This window comes from Sorex araneus, chromosome 8, assembly GCF_027595985.1.
Source record: "Sorex araneus isolate mSorAra2 chromosome 8, mSorAra2.pri, whole genome shotgun sequence".
In the NCBI taxonomy this organism is placed as follows: Eukaryota; Metazoa; Chordata; class Mammalia; order Eulipotyphla; family Soricidae; genus Sorex; species Sorex araneus.
The window spans coordinates 49,016,937-49,044,801 of NC_073309.1; the positions used below are offsets into that span (position 1 = coordinate 49,016,937).

Consider the following 27,865-nt stretch of genomic DNA (forward strand, 5'->3'; position numbering starts at 1 on the left):
AGCCTTTTCATTTTTCATTTTGTTCTGCTTCAGTTTTGGGTCACACCCCACCCCAGCAGTGCTCAGGGGTGCTCAGCCAGTGCTCCTGGCTCTGTGCTCAGGGGTCATCTCCAGTGGGACTCAGGGGACCCTAGATGATGCTGGGAATCAAATCAGGGTCAGCTAGATCCAAGATAATTGCTTTAAACTTGTACTCTCTCTTTCCCTCTAGGCTCCAACAAAACATTTTTATTTTTGGTTTGAGGGCCACACCTGGCGGTGCTCAGGCCTTACTCCTGTCTCACGGATCTCCCCTGGGAGGACTCAGAGAACTATATGGGATGCCAGAGATCAAACCCGGGTTGGCGGAGTACAAAGCAAGCACACTTCCTATTTTGATCTTCCTCCAGCCCTCAATGCACCATTTTAATGGGGCACAAACCCTTTCAAAGGACCCACCAGGGTAATACTGTCCCTTTCTCTCTCCTGGTGGGACAACACAACCATGAGGCAGTGTTGGGGACAGAAATGGGGGGGGGGCAGATGGATAGTACAGAGGGGAGGGCATTTGCCTTGCATGTGGCTGACCCAGGTTTAATCCCCGGCATCCCATACAGTCCCCTGAGCACTGCCAGGAGTGATTCGAGTGCAGAGCCATGAGTCATCCCTGAACACGGCTGGGTGTGACCCAAAAAAAGCTAAAGGGGAAAAAAAATAAAGAAGTGAGGAGGGTCCCTCTCCGGGGGTATCTCCTGGACAAGGCCACTCACTGCCCCCAGTGTCCGGGGTTCCCCAACACCCCCAGGAGCTCAGATGTGTGAAGTCCCAACCCCAGCCCCACCCGACCTACCTCCTCCTTCCGATTTCTCAGAAAAAATAAATAAAAAATAAGGCACCCCCACCCCCACCCCCAGGCCAGGAAGCATTCATCACAGACTGTCCAGCAGGCCGGAGGGACAGGGGTCAGCTGCAAGGCGACCTCCAGGGCTCCCTGAGGACCTGGAGCCTGTGGGGCTGCGGGTGAGAGGCTGGAATTTTTCCCACCCTGAGATCTTCCTGCTGCAACCCAGGAGGGCACCCTGGAATCCGCCTGCCCTGCCCCCCACCTCCTTCCTCTCTTGACACGGATTCCCGGCCAAGGATGGATGATGGGAGGGTGGACCCCACAGCCACAACTGGCCCCGGGAGAGTGACAAAAGGCGGGGGCGGGGGTCTGTGGCTTGGAGCAGCTGAGGGACAGCTGGTGGCGGGTCATGCAACTTTGGGACATGCAGGGGGGGGATACAGGGAGAGGGCTCCTCAGCTGGGGTGCTGAGGTTCTACCGAATGGCCACGAGTTGGAGCCTGGCCCAGCCTTGGGCGTGTGAGAAGCCCTTGGCCCTGGGCCCTGCCCCCCGTTCTTCCTCCCCCCACACACTGGGGACTCAGCCCTTCCTTGAGTTAAATAGGAACCTCTTTATTCTAAGAATCGACAGTCCTTAACACGTTGGATGGGGGCCAGACCTTGAGGTGAGGGGAAAGGGGGGCCTGGGATATTTCTGTAGAACCTTCCAGAAGGTCACCGCCGCACGCCGGGCTGGGGAGGCTGCTGGGAACGCGGCCTTGGGAAGGGCCCAGCTTTCTCTGGATCCTGTGTGGTTCGGTCCTGGAGTTGGATCTTTGCCACCCCAGACTCTGAGGATCCAGACGGGGGAGTTGGGAGTGTGGGGTGGGGGGGCCACACAGAGGACAGGGTGTCAGCAGCAAAGACGGGGGTGGGCACGAAGGCAGAGAGCCGGGGGGCGTCTCAGCGCTGGGCCCGCGGCCGGGTGGGAGAGGGCGGCCGGCGCCGGGGCAGACAGGCCAGGTCAGGTCGAGGCAGCCGGGAGAGGGGGATGCGGCCCAGGAAAAGGGGGAGACTGAGGCAGAAGGGGGGGCGGGGCACTGGGATGTCCGCAAAGAAGGCCCGGTCTCGGGGGGGACACGGAGCGCCCCCTTCGGACAGCTCCAGGTCCCGAGCCACTGCCAGGATCTCGTGCCGAGCCGCCGTGTTCCGCAGGCCCCGGATGTCCAGGAGGGCAGCCACGTGCTTCCGCCTGGGGGGAGAGGAAAAGAAGGACATGGGGGCCCCCTGCCAGCCCTCCCAGGGGTCCTGGAACCTGCCGTGCCTCTGGAGCCCCGCAGCTTCCTGCTGACCCCACCCCGCACCTGCACCCCGCAATGCTCTCACCTGCTCCCCAGATCTCTCCCTTCCCACCAGCTTCTCTGCAGACACAGCAGCCTCACATCCCGAGACCCCACATGTGCCCCCATTCCCAGGGCTCCCCTCATCTGGCCAGATCCTGTGATCCCCCGCCCCCGCCAATGCGGTTCCAAAGCTGGGCCTCCTTTCGGCACCCGCACCCTCGACAGTCTTTCCCCACGTGTCCCGTGTCTCTCCCCCCATTCCCAGAACCACCTGGTCCTTGGTTAGCTGTCACCTGGGGACCCTCCATCCACAAGCACGGGGTACAGAATCGACTCTGTTCCCCGGGTGCTGGACCCAGCACCTTCTCCTGCACCCATTTCTGCTCCTGCTCCAAATCCCACATGCCTGAGCCACGACGTCACTTCAGGTATGATCGGGAACCCACTCTCACCCCACCTTCGGACTTTTTTGTTTGTTTGTTTGGGGGCCACACTCATCGGGACTCAAAGCTGACTCCTGGCTCTGTGCTCAGGGATCATTTCTGAGGGGCTTGGGGAACCCTGTGGGATGCCAGGGATCAAACCCGGTTGACCACATGCAAGGCAGATGCCCTCCCCTCTGTATTTTGTTGTTGTTGGCTTTTTTGGGTCACACCCGGCGATGCTCAGGGGTTACTCCTGGCTCTCAGGAATCACTCCTGGGGGTGCTTGGGGTCCCTATGGGATGCCGGGAATTAAACACAAGTTGGTCATGTGCAAGGCAAATGCCCTACCTGTTGTACTGCTCTGGCTCTCACCCACCTTTTTATGTGGATGGTTTTGGGACCACACCTGACAGTACTCAGGGGCTACTCCTGGTTCTGTGCGCAGGGGTCATTCCCAGTGGTGACTGGGGGGCCATATATGACACTAGGGATTGAACCAGGGTCAACTGTGTACTAGGCAAGTACCTTACCCCTGTCCTCTCTCTCCAGCCCCAGAACTGTCCTTTCAGTGTCCTCACTTCCACCCGCCCCCTTTCCCCACCCAGCTCAGCCACGTCACCTGGTGACATCCCAGGTTTGGGCCCCCAGAGCTCCAGAACACACCTAAAATATCTCAAGAACCTTCCGACTAAGAAGACTCAGACATATGGCCCCCATAGTCAGCATAGCCCACCTCCTGTGAGGCCAGCTTGAGACTTCTTAAACCCCAAGTTTAGACACACACACACACACACACACACACACACACACACTCACACACTTGGTCCAGGACTGAAGCTTGCCTTGCATGTGGCTGACCCAGGTTTGATCCCCAGCCCCTCCACAGGACCCCCTGAGCTCTGCCAGGAGTGATTCCTGCGTGCAGAACCAGGAGTAACCCCTGAACATCATTGGGTGTGGCCCCCAATACAACCCCCCCCCCAGTCTCCAGCCACAATGCTGGGACACCCTCCCACCACTCACCTAAGGACACGAGCCCAAACCCAAACCCAGAACCAGCCTTCCACCCTTGTCTCTGGTGGAGAATCCCGAGCCCCACCTGCCCCTGTCTGTGGATGACTGGGTGGCTTGGAGGAGTCAGGTGCACCCACAGACTCTGGGAAACCAAGTGTCACTCTGGTCACTTGTAACTTCATTCCTGCCCACTGCCCACAGTGCTGCATGTTTTCTGTTTTGGGCTACCTGGTCTGTGCTCGGGGGTCTCTCCAGGCTGTGTTGGAAGGATGGGGGGGAGACCTGAACCCAGACCTTCTGCATCAGGCACTTAGCCTTTGGGCAGGGCACCCTTGCCTTGCACAGATGTTCTAAAGCTGCTTTTACTGGGGCCAGACAGATAGTGCAGCCAGTAAAGTGTTTGCCTTGCACAGAGTCCACCCAGGTTTAAGCCCCGCACCCCATAGGCTCCCCTGAGCCCACCAGGGATGATTCTTGAGTACTGCCAGGTGTGGCTTTTCCCCAGCTGCCCACCCCCAAGATTAGATAGAACCTAGGAGATAGTTTTTCCAGTGAGCCAGAGTTTGCACTATTAGCTCTTATACAGCCCCCAAGTGTCCCCTCTACCACCAGAAACAAAAATTTACGGTGGGGGGGGTGTGGGGGAGAGAAATGACACTACTGTATTTCACAGCATAACAGGTGTGTGGTGTGTGTGTGTGTGTATGTGTGTGAAGATAGTTTTCATTTAACGAAACTTGCTTAGAAAGTTGTCGGAGAAAGCTGAGGACTGGGAACTGAAAATTAAAGAAAGATGTGAGAGGAGAGAAAGGGGGAAGAATTTGTTTGAGAGAACACCTGCTTCCCCAGAATGAAAATAAGCCAGCAAAGAGGCAAGCAAATGAGATACATGTTTAGGGAAAACAGGCTTGAAGAGCAAATATGGTCACATATTTTATACCAATTTTGAGGGGGAACTTGGGACCAAAAGTGGGATGCAATCATTATGTGAAATTTAAAAATAAATGAAAGGGCACCGGTGGGCGTTTGAGAGTAACTCCCCCCCCCTTCGCCGCGATTACACGTTGAAATACGGTAACTCCCTCTCGCCCTTGATGTGAGGACCGGGAATCCCACCACAATTCTCTGAAAAGTCCGGTGAGCCCAAAGAAGAAAACTGAGGTTCGGAGAGGGTCCCCCCGCCCCCCCAGAAAGGAAACGGTGCCCCAGGGGGCGGCCCGCGCCCGCCGCGGTCCCGTGCGTGTGCGCGCCCGTGCGTGTCCGTGCCCCCGCGGCTCCCCTGCAGGCCCGGCCCTTCCTGCCTCCGGGCGGCCAGCGGCCCCCTGCCCTGGGCTTCCTGTGACTGACACTCTGTTTGTTTGCGAGCCGTGGTGGCGGCGGCGGCGGGAGAAGGAGGGAAATCGTATTAATAATGCCCAGGTTCCCGCAGGAAACGGCCATCAGACACGCTCGCCGCCTCCCGCCCGCGCCCAGAGGGCAGGAAACGCCGAGACGGATGCCAGGGCCCTCCCGAGACCGCGGGCGGCGGGCGGGGCGGCGGGGGCGCGGGGGCCGGCGCTTCTCACCTGATGTCTGGGTAATCCCGCACCAGCACCCCCACCTCCACCTGGATGCTCGGCGTATCTTCAAGCTGCAGGACCTCGGCAAGGTGCGGCACCACAGCGTCCAGCCACGTAGCCTGGGACTCCTGCCGAGAGAGGACCTGCGGGATGACCCTCCCGGCCTGTTTCCATAGCTGAGCCCTAGAAACTTTGCAGTTTTGTAGGGAGGTGGGGGACCCATAATACTTCTAGCTCTGGGATAATTTGGGGCTCAGGGACACCCCTCAAAACCCAGTTTGCAAACCCCTTTCACTAGAAGGGTCAAGGCTCCTTCCTCCCCCCTCCCCCACCTCCGTTTCCTCTCTCCTCCCTCTCTCACTCCCTCTTTTGGGGCCACCTGCTATGGTGCTCAGGATTAACTGCAGGTTCTGCTCAGGGATCACTCTCTGGGTGTATGTGGGGAGCCATAGGACGAGGGTCTAACCCAGATCCCCCACGTGCAAGGTGAGTAGCGCCTTAAACCCAGTTCTATCCGGCCCTCTGAGTTCTTTTTTATATATGTGCGCGCCCCCACCCCAAAATGAGACCTGACAACATTCCAAGAACTCCGACTAGAAACTCCTGGCATAGGACTGAAGGAGTTGCCCGCCTTGGCACAGCTCACGCTCAGCTCACAGCTCACTGCGTCTGCGCCTCGAACCCGCGTCTCCGCCCGGTGCTCACGTGCGCGGGCACAGCCCGAGCACTCTCCCGATGCCAGGTGGGACCCAGATCCCACGGCGGGCGCGGAGCCGAGCTCATTAAATCCCCAGGGATCGGCACTCCGTTGACAGCCCGGGGGGGGGGGGGGGTGGAGCCCCGCCCCAGTGGATCCGCGCTCGCTCGGGGCGAGGATCGGAGAGGGGCTCCCCAGGCCTGCGGGGGTGAGCGCCCCGCGCGCACTCACCAGCCTCCGGAAGAGCCTCTGCAGCTGCGCCGCGTCCTCGCGGAGCTTCCCGGCCACGCGGCTGCGGGTGCGGGCCGAGCGGCAGCGCAGGCGCCCGCGGAGCAGCGGCCGCACGTACTCGACCAGCGCGCGCCGGTGCAGCTCGGCCACCAGCGCCTTGGGGACCGGGGGAAGGGGCGCGAGGTCGGACTGTGAGCCGCTCGCCAGGGACTCCCCCGTCCCCCTCCCAGCTCCGCTCCTCCTCCGCGCGCGCCCTCCCCTGCCCTGACGATGCCTAACCCGTCCCCCATCATTTTTTTTTCCTTTTTGGGTCACACCCGGCGATGCACAGGGGTTACTCCTGGCTCTGCACTCAGGAATTACTCCTGGCAGTGCTCGAGGGACCACATGGGATGCTGGGAATCGAACCCGGGTCCACGGCGTGCAAGGCAAACGCCCTACCCGCTGTGCTATCGCTCCAGACCCCGCCCCCCACACACACCTTAATCACCCCCGCAAATCTCCGAAGTCCCCAGCCCCATTCTCTGAACTCAGCCCCGGGCTGGGTCTGCGTCTCGCCTCCCCTCCTCCCCAGGTCCCGCGGAGGGGCCTCTCTGCACCCCGCCCCCCCCCCACCGCCCAGTCCCGCGCGCCACCTAGCTTTCCCACTGGGAGTTTCTCCGTCCAGCCCACCCTTCCCTTTTCCAAGGGGGCGCACCTGGTAAGGTTCATCCTGCATTCGGCGCAAGGCCAGGGCCTGCGCGCCCAGCGTGCCCACGATGCCGTCCAGGGCCTCGGTGCTGCTCAGCCACTTCCGGCGCATCAGCTTGCTGAAGTGCGGCTGGGAGAGGGGGAGGGTCATAGCACCCACACTCCAGAGAGGAGGAAACAGGTGTCCCCCAGAGGGGCTGTCCAGAGTGGGCGCGGGCAGGGGACAGGGCAGAGGCGTTAGGAAGCCTTCCTGGGGCCCAGCGAGATAGTACAGCGGGGAGGGCGCTTGCTCTTGCACGGGGTCGACCGGGGCTCAATCCCCTGAGCACCACCAGCACTAATTCCTGAATTCAGAGTCAGAAATAATCCTCAGGTGTGCCCGACCACCCCCCTCCCAAAAAAGGGGGGGCTTCCTGGAAGAGAGCTTCCTGGAAAAGTGCTGGCCCAGAACTGACCCAATCAGAGGGGCCAGAGAAAGTAAGGTTTCCATTTCAGAGCTTCAGCCAGACGACCAGGAAGGTCAGCAAGGGGACAAGGCCATCTGTAGAATTTTCTGGGACCAATTTGAAAAGGGGGGGGCAGGAGACTGGAGACTTAGTACAGGCGCTTGTCTTGCTGCCGACCCCTTGAAGCCGACCCTGATTCAATTTCCAGCACGACGTCTGTTCCGTGGAGTGCCGCCAGGGGTCACCCCTGAGCACAGAGTGTAAAATAGCCCCTGAGCCTCTGAGCGTGCCCCCACTCCCTCCATCCTCATAGGGAACCCTTGTCCAGAATTTTTTGCTTTGGTTTTTAGAGTCACACCAGCTGTGTTCAGGAGCTACTCCTGGCTCTGTGCTCAGGGTTTGCTCCAGTAGCTGCTGGGGGCTGGAGGGGGAAGGAACCATTCAGTCCTGGGAACCAACCCCAGGTTTCTGCATGTAAGGCAGCACCCCAGTCCTCTGAGCCCAGTCCACTGCGAAGCCCTGAGCGCCACTGAAGCCAGATGGGTGGATTGCAGTGGGAAAATGGGACAGTGGGGTGCACTATGACATGCTTCCCCCTTTCTCCTGAGGACCATGGAGCACGGTGGCCAGCTCTGAGCAGGAGAGGGCGAGGTGCTTTACTGAGAGGAGCGTTAGGGGTGGGCAGCTGGGAGCAGAGAATCCAGCTGACCAATTCAAAACTGAGTGATCTCGGGGCCTGAGTGATAGTACGATGGGGCTGATATCGGTTTGATCCCCAGCATCCCATATGATCCCCTGAGCACCGCCAGGAGTATATTATTGGAAATGGGGACAGACAGGTTTTAAAACAGGGGAGATTCAGAGAAATAGAACAGAGGATCAGGCACTAATTTTGCCCAGGACTGACTCTGGTCCTGGAACCATGGATGGTCTCCCAGCACCACCACAGCTCACTCCTGAGCACAGAGCCAGGATTAGCCCCTGAGTGTTGCTGGGTATGGCTGCATACCCCCTCAAAAAGAAAGAGCTTGGGGCTGGAGCGATAACACAGCAGGTAGGGCGTTTTCCTTGCATGCGGCCGACCTGGGTTCAATTCCCAACATCTCATATGGTCCCCTGAGCACCGCCAGGAGTAATTCCTGAGTGCAAAGTCAGGAGTAACCCCTGTGCATTGTCAAGTGTGACCCAAAAAGCAAAAAAAAAAAAAAAAAAAAAAAAGCTAAAATTTAAAAGGGGAGAGCCCAGGGGTGAGTGTAAGCAGGAGAAGCGCTCATGTTTGCATGCTCCAGATTCTGAGATCCACCCCTGCTGGGGGTGGTCTCTGGGCTCCTGAGAATTCCAGGTGCCGGAGAGCCCCTCAAAAGATACTACAGGGGCTGAAGCAATAGTGCAGCGGGAAGGGCATTTGCCTTGCACACAGCCGACCTGGGTTCAATCCCCGGTATCCCAGAGTCCCCCAAGCACTGCCAGGAAGTGATTCCTGAGTGCAGAGCCAGGAGTAAGCCCTGAGCATCACCAGGGGTGACTCAAAAACAAAAATAAATAAAAAATTAAAAAAAGACACCACAAAGAAGGGCAGACAGTCGGGTTCAGGAGAGGACATGGGGAATTCTGTGTGGAGCAGGCAAGCATGGAAGGTTTCCCTGGATCCACATGAGCGCTGCGTTGAGAGGAAGTGGTGGTCCCGATGAGGAAGCCCATCCTCTGCCCTGGGTATGTGGCTCAAAGGGCTGGGGCGCAGAGCTGCATGAGGGAGCCCCAGTTTCCATCCTGGGCACTGCCTGGTCTTCCCAGTAGCCCCAGGACTACCCCCCTCCAGTCATGTGGGAGCAACCCCAATACTGCTGGGTGTGGCCCCCATAAAAGGGAGGTAACTGTCATGGGGCTGGTTGATTTGAGGGTGGGGTCAGAGAAGGGAGGGGCAAAGAGGGGTGGTACCCAGGGGGCTCTTCCTCTAGGGGTGCTGTTCCCCCAAACACAGACCCCCCAACTTTGGCAGTGCCTACAGAATCCCAGAGAAAGAAGGGTAGGAGGCTCCAAGTCTGGGGGACATGGACATGGACTTGAGGGACCCTCACTATGGGGAGTCCCCCAGGCCTCCTCCTGTCCCCCTCATCTCTGTGCCCCTCCAGACCAAGGGGGTCTTCCTCCCACCTCTTCTTTCCTGCACCCCCAGCAAGCAGACACAGCCATTACTTGCTCCTGCATGTTGGTTTCCAAAACGCTGAGTTGCAGGTTCAAAGGAACTGGGGGTGGGGGCCCAGCCCAGCCCAGGCCCCCCCACAGCCCCAGCTGTCCCGGCCCTGCACTCCTCCCCCCTCTTGCCCCCAGCACACACCTGCAGCTCCTGGAAGAGCAGGTCAGCCAGGACGCGGTGGCAGAGTCGGGTGACGCGGTCCAGAGCGCTGGCTGCGGCTTCCCGGGCTGGCTCACTTTCAGGGGGCCCCACCCGAGCCAGGCGCTCGGCCAGAGCTCTGCGGGAGATTCGTGGGAACAGCGTCAAGGAACTGCAACATCTCAGCCCGTCGCCCCTCCGAGGGTCATGGGGTATAGCTTGGTACATTGTCTCCCAAAGCCAGGTCCCCTCGGGGTGATGTCCCTCCGGACGCCCCAGCTCACGGACAAGGAAAGTGGGGGCAGGGTTTGCCCTGCAGAGCTGGTGCCCACCCCACGTATGAGGCCAGACTGAAGCCAGAGCACCTCTGAGGGTGTGGCGGGGCCAGAGGAGAAAACAGAATATGGGGTGTCTGTGACCAGCAGAGTTTGCCCCAAGATGACAAGGGGGAAACTGCTGTATAACCTTCTACCTCTTTTGCTGTTGTTTTGTTTTTCAGTCATACCGGGCAATGCTCAAGGGTTAGTCCTGACTCTGCACTCAGGAATCACTCCCGGCAGGGCTGGTCGGCAAAGACCCAACCTGCTCCAGCCCCTAAACTTCTAACTCATGCACTAAAAAACAGGGACCAGGGGGAAGGAAACTGGGGACATTGGTGGTGGGAAATTTGTGGGTACACTGGTGGAGGGACGGGTGTTGGAACATTGTATGGCTGAAACCCTTTGTAACTGTGTAGTCATAGCACAGCAGGTAGGGCATTTGCCTTGCACGCGTCTGATTCGCGTCCGGGTTCGATTCCTCCGTCTCTCTCGGAGAGCCCGGCAAGCTACCGAGAGTATCCCGCCCGCACGGCAGTGCTTGGCAAGCTCCCCATGGCGTATTTGATATGCCAAAAGCAGTAACAACAGGTCTCGCAATGGAGACGTTACTGGTGCCCGCTTGAGCAAATCAATGAGCAACGGGACAACAGTGACAGTGACAGTGACAGGGGGCTGGAGCCATAGCACAGCAGGTAAGGCATTTGCCTTACACGCAGCTGACCTGGGTTCAATCCCTGGCATCCCATATGGTCCCCCAAGCAATGCCAAGAGTAATTCCTGAGTGCAGAGCCAGGGGTAACTCCTGAGCATTGCTGGGTGTGACCCAAAAAGAAAAAAAATTAAAAACAAGCAGATGCCACAATATTGGGGAGATAATACAGCATGTAGGTGCCACAGCTGACAGGGCCTGATGTCCAGCACCACATAGGGACCCCCAAGTCACACCAGGAGTGATCCCTGAGTGCAGAGCCAGAAGTAAACCCTGATCAGGGTGTGGCCCCCACCAAAAACAGGGGCTCCAGGTACCTAGGATAAAAGGGCATTAAGGCCCCGGTCTGGCTTGACCACAACCCAGACTGGTTTGAATCCCAGCCACCACGCAATCTGCTGAGTACCACCAGGGGTCGCTCCTGAGCACAGAGCCAGGAGTAAGCTCTGAACACTGCTGGGTGTGGCCCCCATATTAAAACTAAAACTAAAATAAAAATAAATCAAGGGGCTGGGAAGCCCTTGGCAGCCTGGAGGGCTGCTGCACTTGCAGGGGCCTGGTTTGAGAGAACTGGAGTGCCCCAGAGCACTGCCAGGCGTTGCCCCTGAGCTGACCCTGCCGATAAAGAGTTCTTCAGGTCGAGGCTGAGACTCAAGTGGTCGTTTCTGGGTCAGACCCGGTGATGCTCAGGGGTTACTCCTGAGTCTGCAGGCAGAAATCACTCCTGGTGGTGCCCAGGGGACCCTATGGGGCACCAGAGATTGAACTGGGGTTGGCAGCATGCAAGGCAAATGCCCTCCCCACTGTACTGTCGCACCAGCCCAGGTGAGCACCTGTGTGAGGGTCTGAGCCCTGCCGGTCTGTAGACCCTCTGCCCACTTTATAGGCTAATAAAATAGGGAAGCAAGATTTTTTTAAAAAAAAAGACCCTACAAAGTCAAAGCTGGGCCTCCGGGCTGCTGTCCTGTGCTCTTCATCGAAGAACCTGATTCTTTTTTTTTTCCTTTCTGGGTCACACCCGGCAATACACAGGGGTTATTCCTGGCTCTGCACTTAGAAATTACTCCTAGTGGTGTTCGGGGGACCATATGGGATGCTGGGAATAGAACCCGGGTTGGCCGTGTGCAAGGCAAATGCCCTACCCGCTGTGCTATTGCTCCAGCCCCAGAACCTGATTCTTTCTGGAACTCATGGATGCTCTGCCCCAGGATCTAAGTGCCCTGGTCCCGCTGGTCACTCAAGCCTGACCTTCCCAGCACCTGGGGGGGCATGCTCACCTCAGGGGGGGGCCACAGTTGACTAGGGCAATGGTCCGACTGATGTAGACGTCGGGGGGCAGCTCTCGCACTGCCGGGTTCTCATGGAACCTCTCCACGCGTTGCTGGAAGCTGAGGCAAGAAAGGGGGGCACCCGCTGGTGGAGGGGGTCCTTTTGGGGACCCTCCCCCCTGCAAGGAGGGCCCTTCTCTTTGTGATCTGGCTTCTCCAGCCCCCCTTCCTACCTCTGCAGGAACTCGGCCAGGCCCCCCAAGCAGCAGTGCGCCATCCGCTCCCCAAACTCCTTGCTGATGCGGGGTGCTCGCTCTGTGTGCTCTTCCAGCAGCTGCGGGGGGTGGGTTGGGGGGGACACAGGAGAAGAGGTGAGGGCGTGGGGTCCTCGCCCTGGCCTTTCCCCTTCCTCCCCCGGGGGGTCATACCTACCTCACACACATCCTGTGCCAGGCTGCTGGGCCTGTCCTCCGGGGCACCCCAGTGTTCCTCATCTTCCTGTAGCTCCCGAAGCAACGCTGCCCGTGTCTGGGCCTGCAGGGGCAGGGGGTAGGGGTGGGGGTGTCTGGGAGCACCTCCCTTCCTCCCTCCAGGCTCCCTGCGCCCATACTCGGCTGGGTCTGAAACCTCCCACCAACCCCTCCTGGCCACAGGCTCTGAGGGGGAGCTTTATATTGGCGTGGTTTGGGAGTGACACCCAGGGGTGTTCAGGGCTCTGTGCTCAGGGATCACTCCTGGTGGTGCTCCAGGGGCCATGTGGGGTATTGGCGATCGAACCCAGGTTGGTTGCATGCCCTACCCACTGTACTCTCAGTCTGGCCCCTATTTTTTTTTCTTTTTAGGTCAGACCCGGCGTTGCTCAGGGGTTACTCCTGGCTCTGCACTCAGGAATTACCCCTGGGGGTGATCGGGGGACCATATGGGATGGTGGGATTTGAACTCGGGTCAGCCGTGTGCAAGGCAAATGCCCTTCCCGCTGTGCTATCATTCCAGCCCCTGGCCCCTATTTTCACTTTCTGACACTTGTGAGGACGGAGCCCAGGGCCTGACCCAGGTAAGGCTGGCACCCTGAGTCACATCCCTCACCCTCTAAGTCTGTAGGTTGAAGCTTCCTCCTTTTTGGGGGGGGGCTGGAGGGGCTATGCTGGGAGGTACTGCGGGGGGGGGACTATTCCAGGCTCTGAGCTCAGGAGTGACTCCAGGCAGTGCTCAAGAGACCATGTGAGACAGGGGGGACTGCGGTGGGAGCGCGGGGTGCAGGGCAGGTGGGAGCGCGGGGTGCAGGGCAGGTGCCTTGACCCCTCTGCTGTCTCTCTGGCCTGATGCTGACTTTTGTTGTTGTAGTTTGTGCCACACTCAGTGGTCACTCCCAGCAGTGCTCAGATGGTACTGGAGCTCAAACCTGGTGCTCCTGAATGCAAACGCGTATTCCAGCCTTGTAACCGTTCTGACCTAGGAGGCTGGGGCAGGCTGGCACGCAGTCCTGCTGAGAACCTGTGCTCCATTGGCTTCCTGCTGGCCCTGGCATCCTGTGGTGTAATATTTGGGGCTGGAGCTAGGTTGCTGGCTTGTTATACTCTCTGATTTGATTTGTTTGTTTGCTTATTGTTATTTTGGTTGGTGGGGGGGCGTGCTGTGTTCCAGGAATACTCCTGGCTCTGTGCTCGTGATCACTCTTGGAGGGGCTTGGGAGATCATATAGGGTGCCAGGGGCTGAACCGGCTCAGCTGTACTCCAGGCAAGTGTCTGACCTCATCTCTCTGACCTAGCTCTGATCTGAAATGGCTGAACGCACTGCACTAGTACCTAGTGTCTCTCCATATCTTTGGTTGGTTTTTGCTTTGGGACCACATCAGGGGATCATGAGAGGCTGGGGACTGAATGTGGGGTGCCCACATGCAGAGCACGGGCTCCAGCCCATTGAGCTGTGTCTCCCACATTTCAGTGTCTTTGGGACAGAACTCAGAAGTAAGGGCCAGAGAATTGGAGCAACAGCACAGCGAGGAGGGCTTTTGCCTTCCACACGGCCGACTGGGTTTGATCCCCGGCATCCCATATGGTCCTCTGAGCACTGCCAGGAGTGATTCCTGAGTGCAGAGCCAGGAGTCAGCTCTGAGCATCGCCAGGGGTGCCCCCGTCAAAATAAAAAGGAGGGGCTAGAGGTAGGACAAGGGGTGAGGTACATGACTTGTCCTGCATGCAGGCAACCCAGATTCAATCCCTGAGCACTGCCAGGGGTCCCTCCTAAGCACAGATCCAGGAGTGAACCGTGGGCACTACCAAGTGTGGTTCAAATCCACACCCCCAACCCCAAATTAAAAAAAAAAAAAACTCAGAAAAAATACAAAAGGGAATTGAAAAGAATGAAAGGGGAAAGGGAGGAACCCTAAGCCCAGCAAGACACCTCCCCACCCCCCCACCCCCGTCTCACTCCTGGGTGAACCCCCGTGCCAGGTACCTTAACATCTGTGACACATTCATCTTCCAAGCTGTGCAAGGTGCCAGGGGACAGAAGGGGCCCCAGCTCGCCATTCTCCAGGGCCACTAAATCCACCAGCCCTAGGACCTCCCTGTGAGAGGTGGGGTGGGGGTAAGAGATGGGAGGTCAGCGAGGGGCGGGGCTGCTGTCTTGCCCCGCCCACCGCCTGCATTGCGACCCAAGCCCCGCCCACCCGGGCCGGGCTCCAGCTTTGCTCATCCCTCAGAGGAAGTCTCTGGAAGAGGCAGCAGCTCTCCTGGCTCCAGCTCTCTGAGTCAGCCTCTGATGGATGGTGTCCGGGCAAGATGGCCCGGGGTCAGGTCCAGGCTTGACGGTCTGGCACGCAATGCCTGTCCCCACCCGCCGCAGCTGCTCTAGGCAGAAGCGCCCGCTCCCAGTCTCCATGCCTGCCGCGTGAAAGCGCAGCCTTCACTCTACAAGTTTGGGAAGGTCCCTCCACCCCTCCCTGCAAACTCCCCCCCCAAAGTGGGAGCTGGGGAGGGGGGGAAACGCTGCTGTCCCCGTCATGCCCGGGACAGCATCCTGATCTCATCTGAGGAATGTGCTGGCCCTCTCCAGCGGGCGGGTTGGGTGCGGCTGGCTTCCTGACCCCTCGAGAGGGTCGGTGACCCAAGGGTCATCCACCACCCTCTTTCTGCCCTGGCCCCACGCATGAGGCTCTCTCCAGACTCACAGCTTCCCAGAGTTAGCAGATTCCTGGACTGGGGGATTTCAGTGGTGACCAGGCTCCCACATCTAAGAGTAAGGCCAGCGCCTCCCGCAGCCCCACACACCCCAAAGTGCTACAGTTCTCAACCAGGAAGAGCCGACGGTGTGAAGTTTATCTCGTATCCAAAGGGGCGAGGGGGGTCTGGCTGGGAAGGTTCTAGGACTGTCAAAGCTGTCTGTTCTGGGCTGGAGCCATAGTACAGCGGGAAGGGCATTCACCTTGCATGCGGCCGACCTAGGTTCAATCCCCGGCATCCCATGTGGTCCCCCAAGCACCCCCAGGAGTAATTCCTGAGTACAGAGCCAGGAGTAACCCCTGAGCATCGCTGGGTGTGGCCCAAAAGGAAAAAATAAAAGGTGTCTGTTCTGAAATGCTGAAACAGGAGGCATGAACAGCGGAGGTGCCCTTGGATGCAGGGGCACAGGTCTGGAGAGCTGAGAAGCAGCATTCCCCGGGGCTGGATGCAGAGGCCGCTCAGGCACTTTGATTGTGAGACCCTGGGGTGGAGGTCCCAGGAGTGGGAGGGCTGACATGAGGTCAATGGCGGTTCCCTCCAGGAGGATGCTGGGAGCTGACATCTAGCCACATGACCCCAAGGCTGAGATTCCAAGACTAGGAAGTCCATGAGGCTGAAATTCTAGGAGGGGCCTTGCTATGGGGAACTAAGATTTTAGTTTTCTGTTTTTTTTTTTTTTTGCGGGGTGGGGGGGAGCATCCCCAGCTGTGCTTGGGGTTTACTCCTGGCTCTGGAGATCATTCCTGGCAGGTGTTGGGATGGTTTCAGGGACGAACCATTTTTAGTTTTGTTTTGCTCATTTGGTTTTGGGATCACATCTTGTGCTGCTTAAGGGATATTCCCAGTTCAGTATGTGAGGGTCACTCCTGCCAGGTGTTTTTTTTCTTTTTGGGTCACACCCGGCGATGCTCAGGGGTTAAGTCCTGGCTCTGCACTCAGGAATTACTCCTGGCGGTGCTCAGGGGATGATATAGGATGTGGGGATCAAACCCAGGTTGGCCGCATGCAAGGCAACCCTCTGTGCTATCACTCTGTGCTATCACTCCAGCCCCAACTCCTGCCCGTTTTTAAGAGACTGTAAATAAAGCTGGGCACTGGCAGGCAGAGCACTGTTCTGCATCTCATTGAGCCATGACCGGGGCCGAGGCTTTCTTTTTGCATCATACCCAGCAATGCTCAGGGGTTACTCCTGGCTCTGCACTCAGGAATTATTCCTGGTTATTTGGGGTTACTATGATGCTTGGGGGACCATATGGGATGCCAGGGATCAAACCCCAGTTGGCTGCGTTCAAGGCGTACACCCTACCTGCCGTACTATTGCCCCTGCCCTGCTGAGGTTTTTTTTTTTTTTTTAAATACCAGAAAGATAACGATGCTAAGGTTCTGGAATCTAATGGGTTAATGGCCATGATGCTCTGAATCAGACTGGAAAAATATAAATCTCTTGGAGGAGGGATGTTGGGCCACACCCCGCAGTGCTCAAGGGGTATTCCTGGCTCTGTGCTCTAGCCCAGGACTCAAGTTCTGAATGAGCCATTGTGGATGTTGCTAAAATTCTTTATATAGATTTTTTTTGGGGGGGGGTCACACCTGGAGATGCTCAGGGTTACTCCTGACTGCACTCAGGAATCATTCTGGCAGTGCTTGGAGGACCATTTGCAATGCCGGGGATCGGACCTGGGTTAGTCTCATGCAAAGCAAACGCCCTCCTCGCTGTACTATCGCTCCAGCCCTGAGACTAAACTTCTGGAGCTGGAATGGAACTAGGTCCCAGGGGTAGCAAGACTCGTTCATTGAGCCGGAAAACTGGACAGGGCTCTCTGCTTCCAAGGCACGGATTGATCGAGATCAGTATGGCCAAGATTCCAGCACCGATGAATGGACAGCGCTGAAATTTACCACGGTCCGTGTGGGTCTGGGCTTGGCAATGTGGGTGTGGGTTTGTCAATATCCGTCGGCAACGTCAGCCCGGGCTAGTGAGTGTCCGTCTCCGTGGGGCTCAGCTCACCTGGGGTACACCTGGTTGTGCCAGTGCAGCAGCGCGTAGCGGTCGGTCAGCGGCAGCCTCCGGCGGGCAGCAGCCGCGAGCCAGTCGGCCAGCGCTCCGTGGTAGCCTCGCAGGTAGACCCCGAAGGCGCCCAGGCCAGCGGGGTAGGCGGGCGCCAGGCGGCCCCGCACCACACCCATGTCCTCCAGCAGCCGCGCGCGCAGCGCCTCCAGCTGCGCCGCCAGCCCCCCGGGCGCCCCCGGGGCCGCCGCCTCCAGGCGCTCGCGTGCGGCGCGGGCCACCGCCTCTGCCCAGCGGGCGCGCAGCCTGCGGGCCGCCCCGGGGCCCCGGCGCCCGTCGGCCGCCTCCTCCTGCACCAGCACCTGGCCCAGCTGCGCCACCGCGCCTGCCCCGGCGCCCGCGCCCGGCCCGGGCCCCGCCAGCGTCTCCCGCACCAGCGCCCACAGCTCGCGCTGCAGCGCCTCGTAGAGCAGCGCCACGTCCCGCGCCCGGCGGCCCGCGCCCGCGCCCTCGGCCGGCGGCGGCCCCGGCGCGCCGCCCCCCGACGCCGCCAGCTCCTCGGCTTCCAGCTCCAGGATGTGCTCGTCGGCTCGCGCCAGCTCTCGCTGCTGGATCAAGCTCAGGATCTCTAGCACTGCGGGGGGCGAAAGAGGGTGGTCAGCGGGGGGCGGAGAGGGAAGGGAACGCGGGGCGGTGAAGGATGCCAAGGGGTGTCCGGGAGGGGGGGTGCTCTCTGGAGATGGGAAGGCAGAAGGGAGTCAGGAAAGGGGTGCCAGAGGAAGAGGGGAAGTATGGAAAGGGGGAGCAGTGGGGGGCAATGAACCACAGGACGTGGGGGGGACAGGATGTGGTAGGAACCAGGCAAAAGGGAAGAAGGGTGAGGAGAGAGGAGGTGAGGAAGAGGGGAGCCCTTAGGGTCAGGGAATTGGGGGCTGCCCCAGGCCCGAGGGAGGGGTCACAGAGGGAGAGACGGTCTGGAAGCAGGTAAGGACGGATCGGGAGGGGGAGGCAGGATGGAGGCCGGGAGAGAGCATGTCAACAGTGAGGAGGGGGTCTTTGGGCTGTGGGGGTACTCTCCTGCCCCGCCTGAACTCAGATTGGAGGGAGGGATCCTGGTGAAGGCAGAACGAGGGTCCCAGCGGCCCAGGGTTACCCCTGACACCTCCACCCCCCTCCACTTCCTCCCTGGCAGAGAAACGGTTTCCTGGCCAGCGCTATTTCTGCCCATCCGTTTCCAGAAGGCGGGGGCCTGTCACCCCCTCCTCACCTCCCTGCCCTCCCAGTCCCCAGGGAGCAGGAGCTGAAATAGCCTCTCTGGGCAGGAAGTGGAGGGCATCGGAGGACGGCTGGGGTGGGGGGGGAATGTCCAGGGCTGCCGGTATGGGGTTCAGGGGAGGAGGGGCAGGATGGAGATGGAGATGGGGGTGGGACTCAGGGTGGTGAGCAGTGGAGGTCAGTGAGGTGGGAATCAGGGAAGAGATTGAGTGAATCTGGGGTTCGGCATGGTACACACGTCCTGATGAAGGCGCAGTGGAAAAGAGAGAACTGGGTTTGGATCTGAGGTTTGCATGGGCAGGACGGAGCTGAAGGTGGAGGAGGTAGGGGTATGGGAGAGAAAGGACCTGGGGGGCACGGAACAACGAGACGGGCCGGTGGGGAGGTGAGGGAGGGGGTGGCGGGTGCCCAGATGAGGGATGGGGCCGGGATGGGCCAGCTGGCAGATGCCATTGTAGGGGGTGGAGCAATGAAGCTGGTGTTGGCTTTGGGGGGAGCTTAGGGACACACTCATGGAAGTTTCTCAAAGTGGAGATAAGGGCCTGGAGCGATAGCACAGCGGGTAGGGCGTTTGCCTTGCACGCAGCCAACCTGGGTTCGATCCCCAGCATCCCTTATGGTCCCCCTCCCAGCACCGCCAGGAGTAATTCTTGAGTGTGTGAGCTGGGAGTAACCCCCTGTGCAATGCTGGGTGTGACCCAAAAACAAACAAGCAAGCAAACAAAAAAAACAAAGTGGAGATAAGTTACAAGCCGGAAGGACACTGAAGAAGGCCCTGGGGGACAGGGGGGCAGTGTTAAGGTTGAATCATGACCCTCCACATAAAAGACAAGTTTATGGGGCTGGAGTGATAGCACAGCGCATAGGGCGTTTGCCTTGCACGAGGCCGACCTGGGTTCAATTCCCGGCATCCCATATAGCACCATATATCCCATATAGGCATACCCCTGAGCACCGCCAGGAGTAATTCCTGAGTGCAGAGCCAGGAGTAATCCCTGTGCATCGCCGGGTGTGGCCCAAAAAGCAAAGCAAAGAAAAGAAAAGAAAAAGACAAGTTTATGGGGCCATCCCCAGCTGAATGCTGCTGCATTGCAAAAGGCATGGACAGCCACTTAAATTCTATCCAGCTGCATTGGCACTCTGATTTTAGGGGGGGAGGGCAGGATTTTTAAGGTGCTAATTAAAAATTGTATTCTAAAAGGAGCGGGGAGGGGGTGTAGACTTGGGGTTTGGAGTGGGATGGAAGAGAAAGGGGGGGAGATACATGAGGGTGGGGCTGGCCTTTGGGGTGGGGGGGCAGCGGCTGGGAAGGGCAGAGATTGGCACACGCCCTTGGGAAGAGGGAAGCTGAGAGCGCACAGTGGGGAGGACATTGGCTTTGCATGAGACCAAGCTGGATTCAATCCCCAGCATCCCAGAGTGTCCGCCAATCCCCATCAGAAGTGACTCCCGAGTGCAGAGCCAGGAGTAAGCCCGCATCACTGGATGTGGCCCCAAACCCCAAGAGAACCTCACATACATGAAAGAAAGGAGGGTCGAAGAGTTAGGACAGCAGGGAGGGCGTTGGCCTTATACACGGACAAGCCAGGTTCAATTCTGGCATCCATTGTGGTCCCCGAGCACCGCCAAGGAGTAACCCCTGAGCATCGCTGGGGTGGTCAAAAACCAGAGGGGGAACGAGAGAGAAAAAGAGAGGGAGAAAGAAAAAAAGAAGGAAGGAAGGAAGAGAAAGAGGAAGAAAGAGGAAGCGAAGAGGGGGTGGCAGGTGACGACCCCAGTGCGAGATTAGCTTGACCTGGGAGCTGAGGGGGTGTGAGGCTGGGGCTGAGGTTTGGGGGGGAGGTGTGAGCTGCAGGCACTGATCCCTAAAGCAGAGAAGTGGAGGCTGGAGCTGGGTGGGACCAGGGGTGCGCCTGGAGGGGCTGAGGTGGTGTGAAAGGTCCCCACAGGTGCCCCGCAGGTCTGGGTCAGGGCTCCCACTCACCTGACAACGGCTCCTTCATCTTGGGGGGCTCTGGGACCTTGGAGGGGGGCTCTGGAGCCGCCTCCCCGGCAGGCACCACCCTCTCAGCCAGGGAGGCGCGTCGGGGCTTGGAGCCGCGGCCCAGCCGGAGAAAGGCCAGTCTCCGGGCCGCGTCCCCCGCTGCGTCCTCCTCGCTCGAGCCGCGGGCTCCCTGGAGCCTGGCCAGGAGGCCAAAATCGGCCGAGCTCCTCCGGATCCCGGGGGTCAGTACGCGGCCCAGGAACGAGCGGGACTGCCCGTCCCCAGGGCTGCCCGCCCAGCGGCTAGCGCTCCAGCCCAGCCGGAACGGTGCCAGCCCTACCAGCTTCTCCAGGGTGGCACGGCGGCGACACGGGGTCCCATTGGGGAGGGTCCCCAGCGGCCCCGGCTCTTCTTCATCCAGCCCTGGGCCTTCCTCAAAAGGGTTCCGAGAAGACCTCAGGGGCAGGGTGCCCCCCCGGGACACTTTCGAGTCGGTCACCCCTAGGCTCTTCAGGATGGGCATGTCAGCAGCTGGGGACCTGGGGGGCGACAGAGGAGGGCGGGGCTCAGGGTCTGTACTTGGCTCTGTGCTCGGGAGTGACCCCTAGTGGGGAACTCTGAGCGGTGCCGGGAACGAACCCAAATCTGCCACATGCAAGGTCAGCCCCGTCCCCGGCCCTGTTACAACGCCCAGTTTGGAGCCTGAGAAGTGGAGACCCCGGAAGGGCCATGGGGGCACAACTGGATGGCGGCGCATCAATTCAGGGACAGCGGTAGAGTTCACATCCGAACCCAGATAGCCCAGCGGGGACGGAGCTTGCCTTGGATGCAGCTGACCTGGGTTCGATCCCCAGCATCCCATAAACACGGCCAGCAGTAATTCCTGAGTGCAGAGCCAGGAGTAAGCCCTGAGCATCCCAGGTGTGACACAAAACTCAAACTTGAATCCAAACCCACTGCCTCTTTCCCTGCTGGCCTGGAATATTCCTACTCGCAGATCCCTATGTCCCATGGGGAATCCTGATCCTGCTTAGCGGGGTCAGGCCTCTCACCAAAGGACACTGTCTGAGGGCCAGAGTGACAGTCCATCAGGGAAGGCCTTTGCCTTGCACGAGGCCAACCCAGGTTCAATCCCCGGCATCCCATATGGTCCTCTGAGCACTGCCAGGAGTGATTTCTGAGTGCAGAGCCTGGAGTAACCCTTGAGCATCACCAGGTGTGGCCCAAAACCCAAAGAAACAAAAGGGGGGGCATAGCCCACGAGGGGCGGAGACTGCATGGGCCCGTTGCACCTGGCCACCTGGCCACCCCAGCCCCATGCCCCCTAACCCTTCTCCTTTCGCTGCAGAATCCTTCCATGCATAGAGGAGGATGGAAGTCCACGATCAGGAAGGGCAGAAGGGGACCACTGAGGCATGACCCCTTCCTTTGAGAGGGCAGAACATTCTGGGTTGTTGTTGTTTTCTTTTTTGGTCACACCCAAAAAGCACAGGGGTTACTCCTGGCTCTGCCCTCAGGAATTACTCCTGGAGGTGCTTAGGGGACCCTATGGGGTGCTGGGAGTTGAACCTGGGTCAGCCTTGTACAAGGCAAACGCCTCCCTACTGTGCTATCTCTCCAGCCCAGGCAGAACATTCTGGAACTGGAGAGTGGCAATAGCGGAGCCAGTGGGGAGGCCTCTGAACTGAACATTATTTGGGGGGTGGGGTGGGAAGTAGGCTAAGCCCTGTGGTGCTCAGGGGTTCTTCCTGGCTCTGAGTGCTCAGAGGAACAAAGATTCAAACCAAGGTTGGTGGGGTATAAGGCAAGTGACTGACCCTCGATACCGTTTCTCTGGTATTTCTCTGGGTCCTGAACTGAACACTTTTTCTGCAGTTCTCTGGGCCCTGAACTGAACACTTTTTGATTTGTGTTTGCTTTAGGGCCACAACGATGGTGGTGCTCAGGGTTTACTCCTGGCTCTGGGCTCAGAGACCACTCCTGGTGGGTTCAGGGCACCGTATGGGATGTTGGGGATCCAATCTAGGTTGACCTCATGCAGAGCAAGTGCCAAACCAGCTGTACTATTGTTCAAATCCACTGAACTGAACACTGACTTTCTGGGTTACTTCTGCTCTGCACTAAGGAATTTCTCCTGGCGGTACTTGGGGGACCCTATGGGATACTGGGGATGGAATCTGGGTTAGCTGTGTATAAGGCAAGTGCCCTCCCCACTGTACTATCTCTCTGGCCCCCTGAACTGAGCATTTTATTTATTTATTTATTTATTTATTTTCTTTTTTTTTTTGCTTTTTGGGTCACACCTGGCAATGCACAGAGGTCACTCCTGGCTGCGCACTCAGGAACCACCCCTGGCGGTGCTCAGGGGACCATATGGGATGCTGGGATTCAAACCCGGGTCGACCGCGTGCAAGGCAAACGCCCTACCCGCTGTGCTATCACTCCAGCCCCATGAACTGAGCATTTTAAAGTGTTAAAGAATGAGGCAGTAGTACAGCGGGGAGGGCAGTTGCCTTGCACACAACCAATCCAATTCAATCCCCGGCACCCATGATGGTCCCCTGAACCATTCCAGGAGTGACCCCTGAGGGCAGAATTAGGAGTAAACCCTGAGCACCACTGGGCGTGGCTCAAAAGTGCAAAAATAAATAAATAGATTAAATAAAGGGTTGAGGCACCAGGGAAGTGGCAACACAGGCTGGAAAACAGGCTTTGCATGTAGGAGCCCAGGGTTCTGTCCCAGGCACTGCACAGCTCTCCTGCCCTGGGCCAGCACTCTGGGTGGGTCCCAGTAACAAAAAAGAAAAGGAAAAGGGGGCTGGAGCGATAGTTTAGCAGGGAGGGCATTTGCCTTGCACATAGCCAGCCTGGGTTAGATCCCCGGCATCCCATAGGGTACCACAAGCATCCCACTGGGAATAATTTCTGAATGCAGAGCCAGTAACCCCTGAGTGTGGCCGGTGTGGCCCCCTGAGGGCAAGTGTTTAAGGCACTGGAGCACATGCATGGTACTTGCTAGTTCCTGAGTTCGATTCCCAGCATCACAGCGTCCCCAAAACACTGCTGGGCTGGCTTGGAAAACAAGCCTGAGTAATACCAGGAGCGACCCGGGGGGCCCTGAGCATGGCTTGGGAGGTCCCTCCCCCAAATCCAAACCAGTATAGTAAGGTGGGGGCTGGAGCGATAGCGCAGGAGGTAAGATGCTTGCTTGCATGCAGCTGACCCGGGTTTGATCCCTCGCATCCCAAATTACCGCCAGGAGTGATCTCTGAGTGCAGAGCAAGGATTCAGCCCAAACAAACAAAATCAAGCAACAACAAAACACAAAATAGAAAGGAAGTCAGTGGTTTTGCTTTTTTTTCATCTTTTTTGTGGGAGGGTTGCTCCCAAGGGGCGCTCAGGAGGCTTGAGGGGGTCTCACGAGCAATTCTCAGCCACCTGTCAGTGCTGGAGGGACCGACCGTGAGGTGTCCTGCCCCTCAAACCCAGGCCAGGCAGCGCCAGCCAGGCCCTCTCACCACTGCACTGACCCCCGGCCCGGGAGGCTCCTGGGGTTCAAGCTGCGTCTGTCGTGTCACATGCTCAGTGCCTCAGGCCCTGCAGGCACCAAGGACGTAGTTCTCATTTTTGAGGGGGCAGGAAGGACAGAGTAAGAGCACAGTGGGGAGGGCGCTTGCCTTGCACACACCAACCCAGGTTCTATCCCAGGCATCCCATAGGGTCCCCTGAGCACAGCCAGGAGTGACCCTTCTCCTCCTGGAAGCCCTCCATGATGTCCTGACTGCAGAGCCAGGAGTAACCCCTGAGCATCGCCGGACGTGCCCATCCCCCCAAAAAAAAAGCACCAAGGACACGGGGCACGGAGAGACCGGGTCCTCCCCACCACCCTGCTACGTGCCACAGCCCTCGCCCTCCTTTCTCCACAGCCTCCTCCCTGCTCTCCTCCTTAAAGCCTGGGCCCCGCCAGTCTCCCTTTCAGGACCTTACCCCTCCCCTTCTCCTAACCCTCCTGGCCTTGGGACAAAGTCCAGAGCCCTCCTCCCCACAGCCTGATCTCCTTGTTCCAGGTTCCTCTGCAGTTTCAGCACCTGCTGGCTGGTGCTCCCTGCTCCCTCTATAGTTTATGCTGTAGGACCCAGTTCCAATGCCTCCTCCTCCAGAAAGCCCTCCACCAAGCCCTCCACGATGTCCAGACTGCCTCCAGCGTCAGAATTGGGGATTCCCCTACCTCAGGTCTCATCCCCTGTGTGTGGGTGATCTCAGAGGGGGAACGGGTCTGTGGTCACTGTTCTGTGGTCCTCAACCCGGGCACAGGGGAGGAGGGGTGCGCTAGACAGGAAACAAAGGAAAGAGGCCCAGACTTCATTCCTGGGGGTGGGGGAGGGGTGGGCACCAGTGCGCTGGGCCCCCAGGAGCCTGGAACCAGGTGAGGAAGACACTGCTGCCAGTGTGATGTCATGGTGGTGGTGGTGGTGGTGGGTGCTCTGGGGTAACACCCACTGATACGCTGGGGCAGACTCCCGGGTCAGTGCTCAAGAGAGGCTGGAGGGCAGGGGGTGGGCACCAGGCAGAGCTGAGACACAACCCTGGGTCAGCCATTCGCCACACAAGCACCTTAATTGCTCTGCTATCTCCCTGCCCAGCCCAGAAGCGTGGTCAGTGAAAGGAGGGGAGAGTTCAAACATTCCAGAGCTCAGATGAACGCGGCCGCGCCTGCCCCTGCCAGCAGCAGCACAGGCTCCGGCAGGCTCTCGTCAGCTGTGAGCACTGGGCCGGAGCGACAGTCCAGCGGGGCAGGCGTTTGCCTTGCACACGGCCGACCGGGGTTCGATGCCCGGCATCCGCATCCCAGATGGTCCCCTGAGCATCGCTGAGAGTGACCCCAGGAAAGACTCAAGCAGCGCCCACGCCCCCGAGGCCACCAGGTAGCAGCCTCAGAGGATTCTGGGTCCCCCACCCAGTTGCACCCCCCAAAAAACAAGGAAGTTTCTCAGCTTCTTCAGCTCCCTCCGGGGCATTCTGTCTCCTCAGCCTGCAGTTTCCTTCTTCCTTATCTTTCTCTTGTTTGGGGGCCACACCTGGCACCTGGCGGTGCTCAGGCCTGACACCTGACTCTGCATGCAGGGGTCACTCCTGGAAGGTGCTAAAGGGACCCGCTAGGGTGCTGGGGATTGAACCCGGGTTAGCTGGGCAAACGTCCTCCCTGGTGTCCTATGGCTCCAGCCTCTGTTTTGCTTGTCGCTCACACAGCCCGTAGGATGCTCTTCCATCAGCAGCCCGAGGCGAGGCCCAGGGTGGCTGTCCCAGCTGAGGGCTGGGCGGGACCCCCCGAGTGTGATCAGCCCCAGACGCTGGCCCAGAAGTCACATCCCTCATCCGCACGCCACCCGCAGCTCAGACACCCGGACGCCTCTCTCTTGGGCCTCGCATGCTTGCGCGGTCTACGCTGCACGCGTCACGTCACTTGTTTTGACACAGGACGGGCAGTGGGGGGCGGGGGCTGATGCTGAAGGGGCCCTCCGAGGCGAGACCATCTTCCTTTGGGGGATCAACCCACTCTCCTCGCCCCAGCCTCAGCCCCGGTGCCTTGGCTATGGTTCCACACGCTCTCAGCCCCCATCCAGGCTCCGTGGGACTCTGCTTCCCAGGGCAGCGGCAAAAGAGCCCCCCGGGGGGGCACTGACACTTGCCGTCCTGGATCTCTCATCTCCCAAGCTGACTTCCACGAGCCTCAATCCCCCGTGGCTCCCCTGCTCCCCAGCACGGGCCCGAACACTTCCCTCCAGTCACTGCCTTTACCCCACCCCGAAAGGAGGCCCCCGTGTCCCTTCAGCTGAAGTCGACGTGGCCCCATTCCAGCTGCTGTTCCCCACTGGGCCCCCAGGCCCTCCACGGCACCTGACACCCCCAAACCCGCTCCCATGCCCTCAGGCTTGGTGGTCACCTTCCCCCCAAATTGCCTCCAGCACCCCCGCCACGCTGCAGAGCCCCCCGACATCCTCCCCTGATGTTTCCCAAGCCTCTGCCAAGCCCCCAGCCCCACACTTCTGCAAGGTGCCTTGGCCTCCAGAGCCCCCCTCCTCAAGCGCCCCCCCTTCCTCGATGCTACCAACTTTGCCCCCAAACCCCAGAGGCCCCACCTGGGCAAGAGGCAGTAAGCAGAGAAGGAACTGTGTGAATTGCACAGCCCCGCGTGTGCACCCCAATCCGGACCTACCCCCCAAACACTGGCCATCACCTTCACTCTTAACCAACCCCAACACCCCATAACTGTCCTCTCTACCCCCGCAGGACCCCAGGTCTTGGGGCTCCCTGGGGAGACACACTCAGTGCTCCTGCTGCATGGCCCCCTTTTCCCTGAGGAAGGGGGCGATTCCAGACATTCGGTGACCGCCAAAGTCTCCTCTGCACCCTCCTTCTGCTCCCACCTCCCTGTCACATCCCGATGGGGGACCCCTAATTCTCTCTGGGCATCCCCCCGCCCAGCCCCTCCTGGCTTTGAGTCACAGTTTCTCCAGAAATCCAGGGCTCACCGAATCACCCCTTTTTCCCTGGAGGGCCCCTGGCTGACCCCTTCGCCGAGACACTCACCCCTCTGGTCCGAGCCTCAGTGCCGTCCGTCCGCAGGTCCCCGTGGCTGTCCTGCCCTGAGGATACTTGGCTCGGGACTGCGGCGGAGCCTGGATGAGGGGGGGTCAGCGTAGGACAGTTTCCTGCCAGGAAACCCCTCCCTCGGCGGCCAGGGGCGGGAAGGAGTTCCTATCTGTCTGCCCTTTTCGCTGGGCTGCGGTTGGGCTGGGAAGGAGGGGCCTCAACCCACTCCCGCTGGCCTCCGGAATTACCCCCCTTCCCACCCACCCCCAGCCCTTCACGCCTCTGGAGGTGACAACAACCATCCTGGCACCCTGGGAGAGACACACTTCGCACCAAACGGGGTGTGGGGGGGCGGCCCAGAGTTCTGCGGGTCTCCATGAGGGAATAAAATTATTGAGGACGGTTCGGAGCCATCGGATGGTGGGGCGGGTGTTTGCCTGGCATGCGACAGAGCCAGGTTCAATCCCTGGCATGCCAGAGGGTCCCCCGAGCCCCCGCCCCAGGAGTGATTCCTGAGTGCAGAGCCAGGAGAAACCCCTGAGCATCGCCAGGTGTGGTCCCCAAACAAACAAAAATGTTGAGGCGCTAAGGATGGAGGGCTGGCACCCAGGGAATGGGCTGGCCTTGCGTGCAGCTGACCCAGGCTTGATCCCTGGCATCCCACAGGGCCCCTGAACACCAACAGGAGTGATCCCTGATCACAGAGCCTGGAGTAAGCCCTGAGCACCCCAGGAGTGATTCCTGAGCAGAGCCTGGCGTGATCCCTGAGCACAGAGCCAGGGGGGAGCCCTCAGCACATAGGAGTGAGCCCTGAGCACAGAACCAGGAGTGAGCCCTGAGCACCCCAGGAGTGAGCCCTGATTATAGGTGTGGTCCCCACAGCTTTGGAGTGGTGGCTCCTGCTGTCGTCTCCGTGTCCCAGGCTCTTCCTGCTTTATCA

The 27,865-nt window shown here is 59.3% G+C and overlaps 1 protein-coding gene across 1 annotated transcript; it reads right to left on the minus strand.

Annotated features, from left to right (window-relative positions):
* Nucleotides 1-1,439: 1,439 nt before the first annotated feature.
* EXOC3L2 (exocyst complex component 3 like 2) lies at nucleotides 1,440-26,972 on the minus strand. The gene is made up of 12 exons (XM_055146093.1): nucleotides 26,923-26,972; nucleotides 20,332-20,870; nucleotides 17,073-17,706; nucleotides 14,298-14,409; nucleotides 12,272-12,373; nucleotides 12,073-12,173; nucleotides 11,849-11,959; nucleotides 9,546-9,681; nucleotides 6,769-6,891; nucleotides 6,072-6,227; nucleotides 5,150-5,271; nucleotides 1,440-2,054 (listed from the first exon to the last, which is right to left on the minus strand). The coding sequence occupies exons 2-12, from the start codon at nucleotides 20,852-20,854 to the stop codon at nucleotides 1,766-1,768; spliced, it is 2,409 nt and encodes an 802-aa protein (XP_055002068.1). The 5' UTR covers nucleotides 20,855-20,870; nucleotides 26,923-26,972; the 3' UTR covers nucleotides 1,440-1,765.
* Nucleotides 26,973-27,865: the final 893 nt, after the last annotated feature.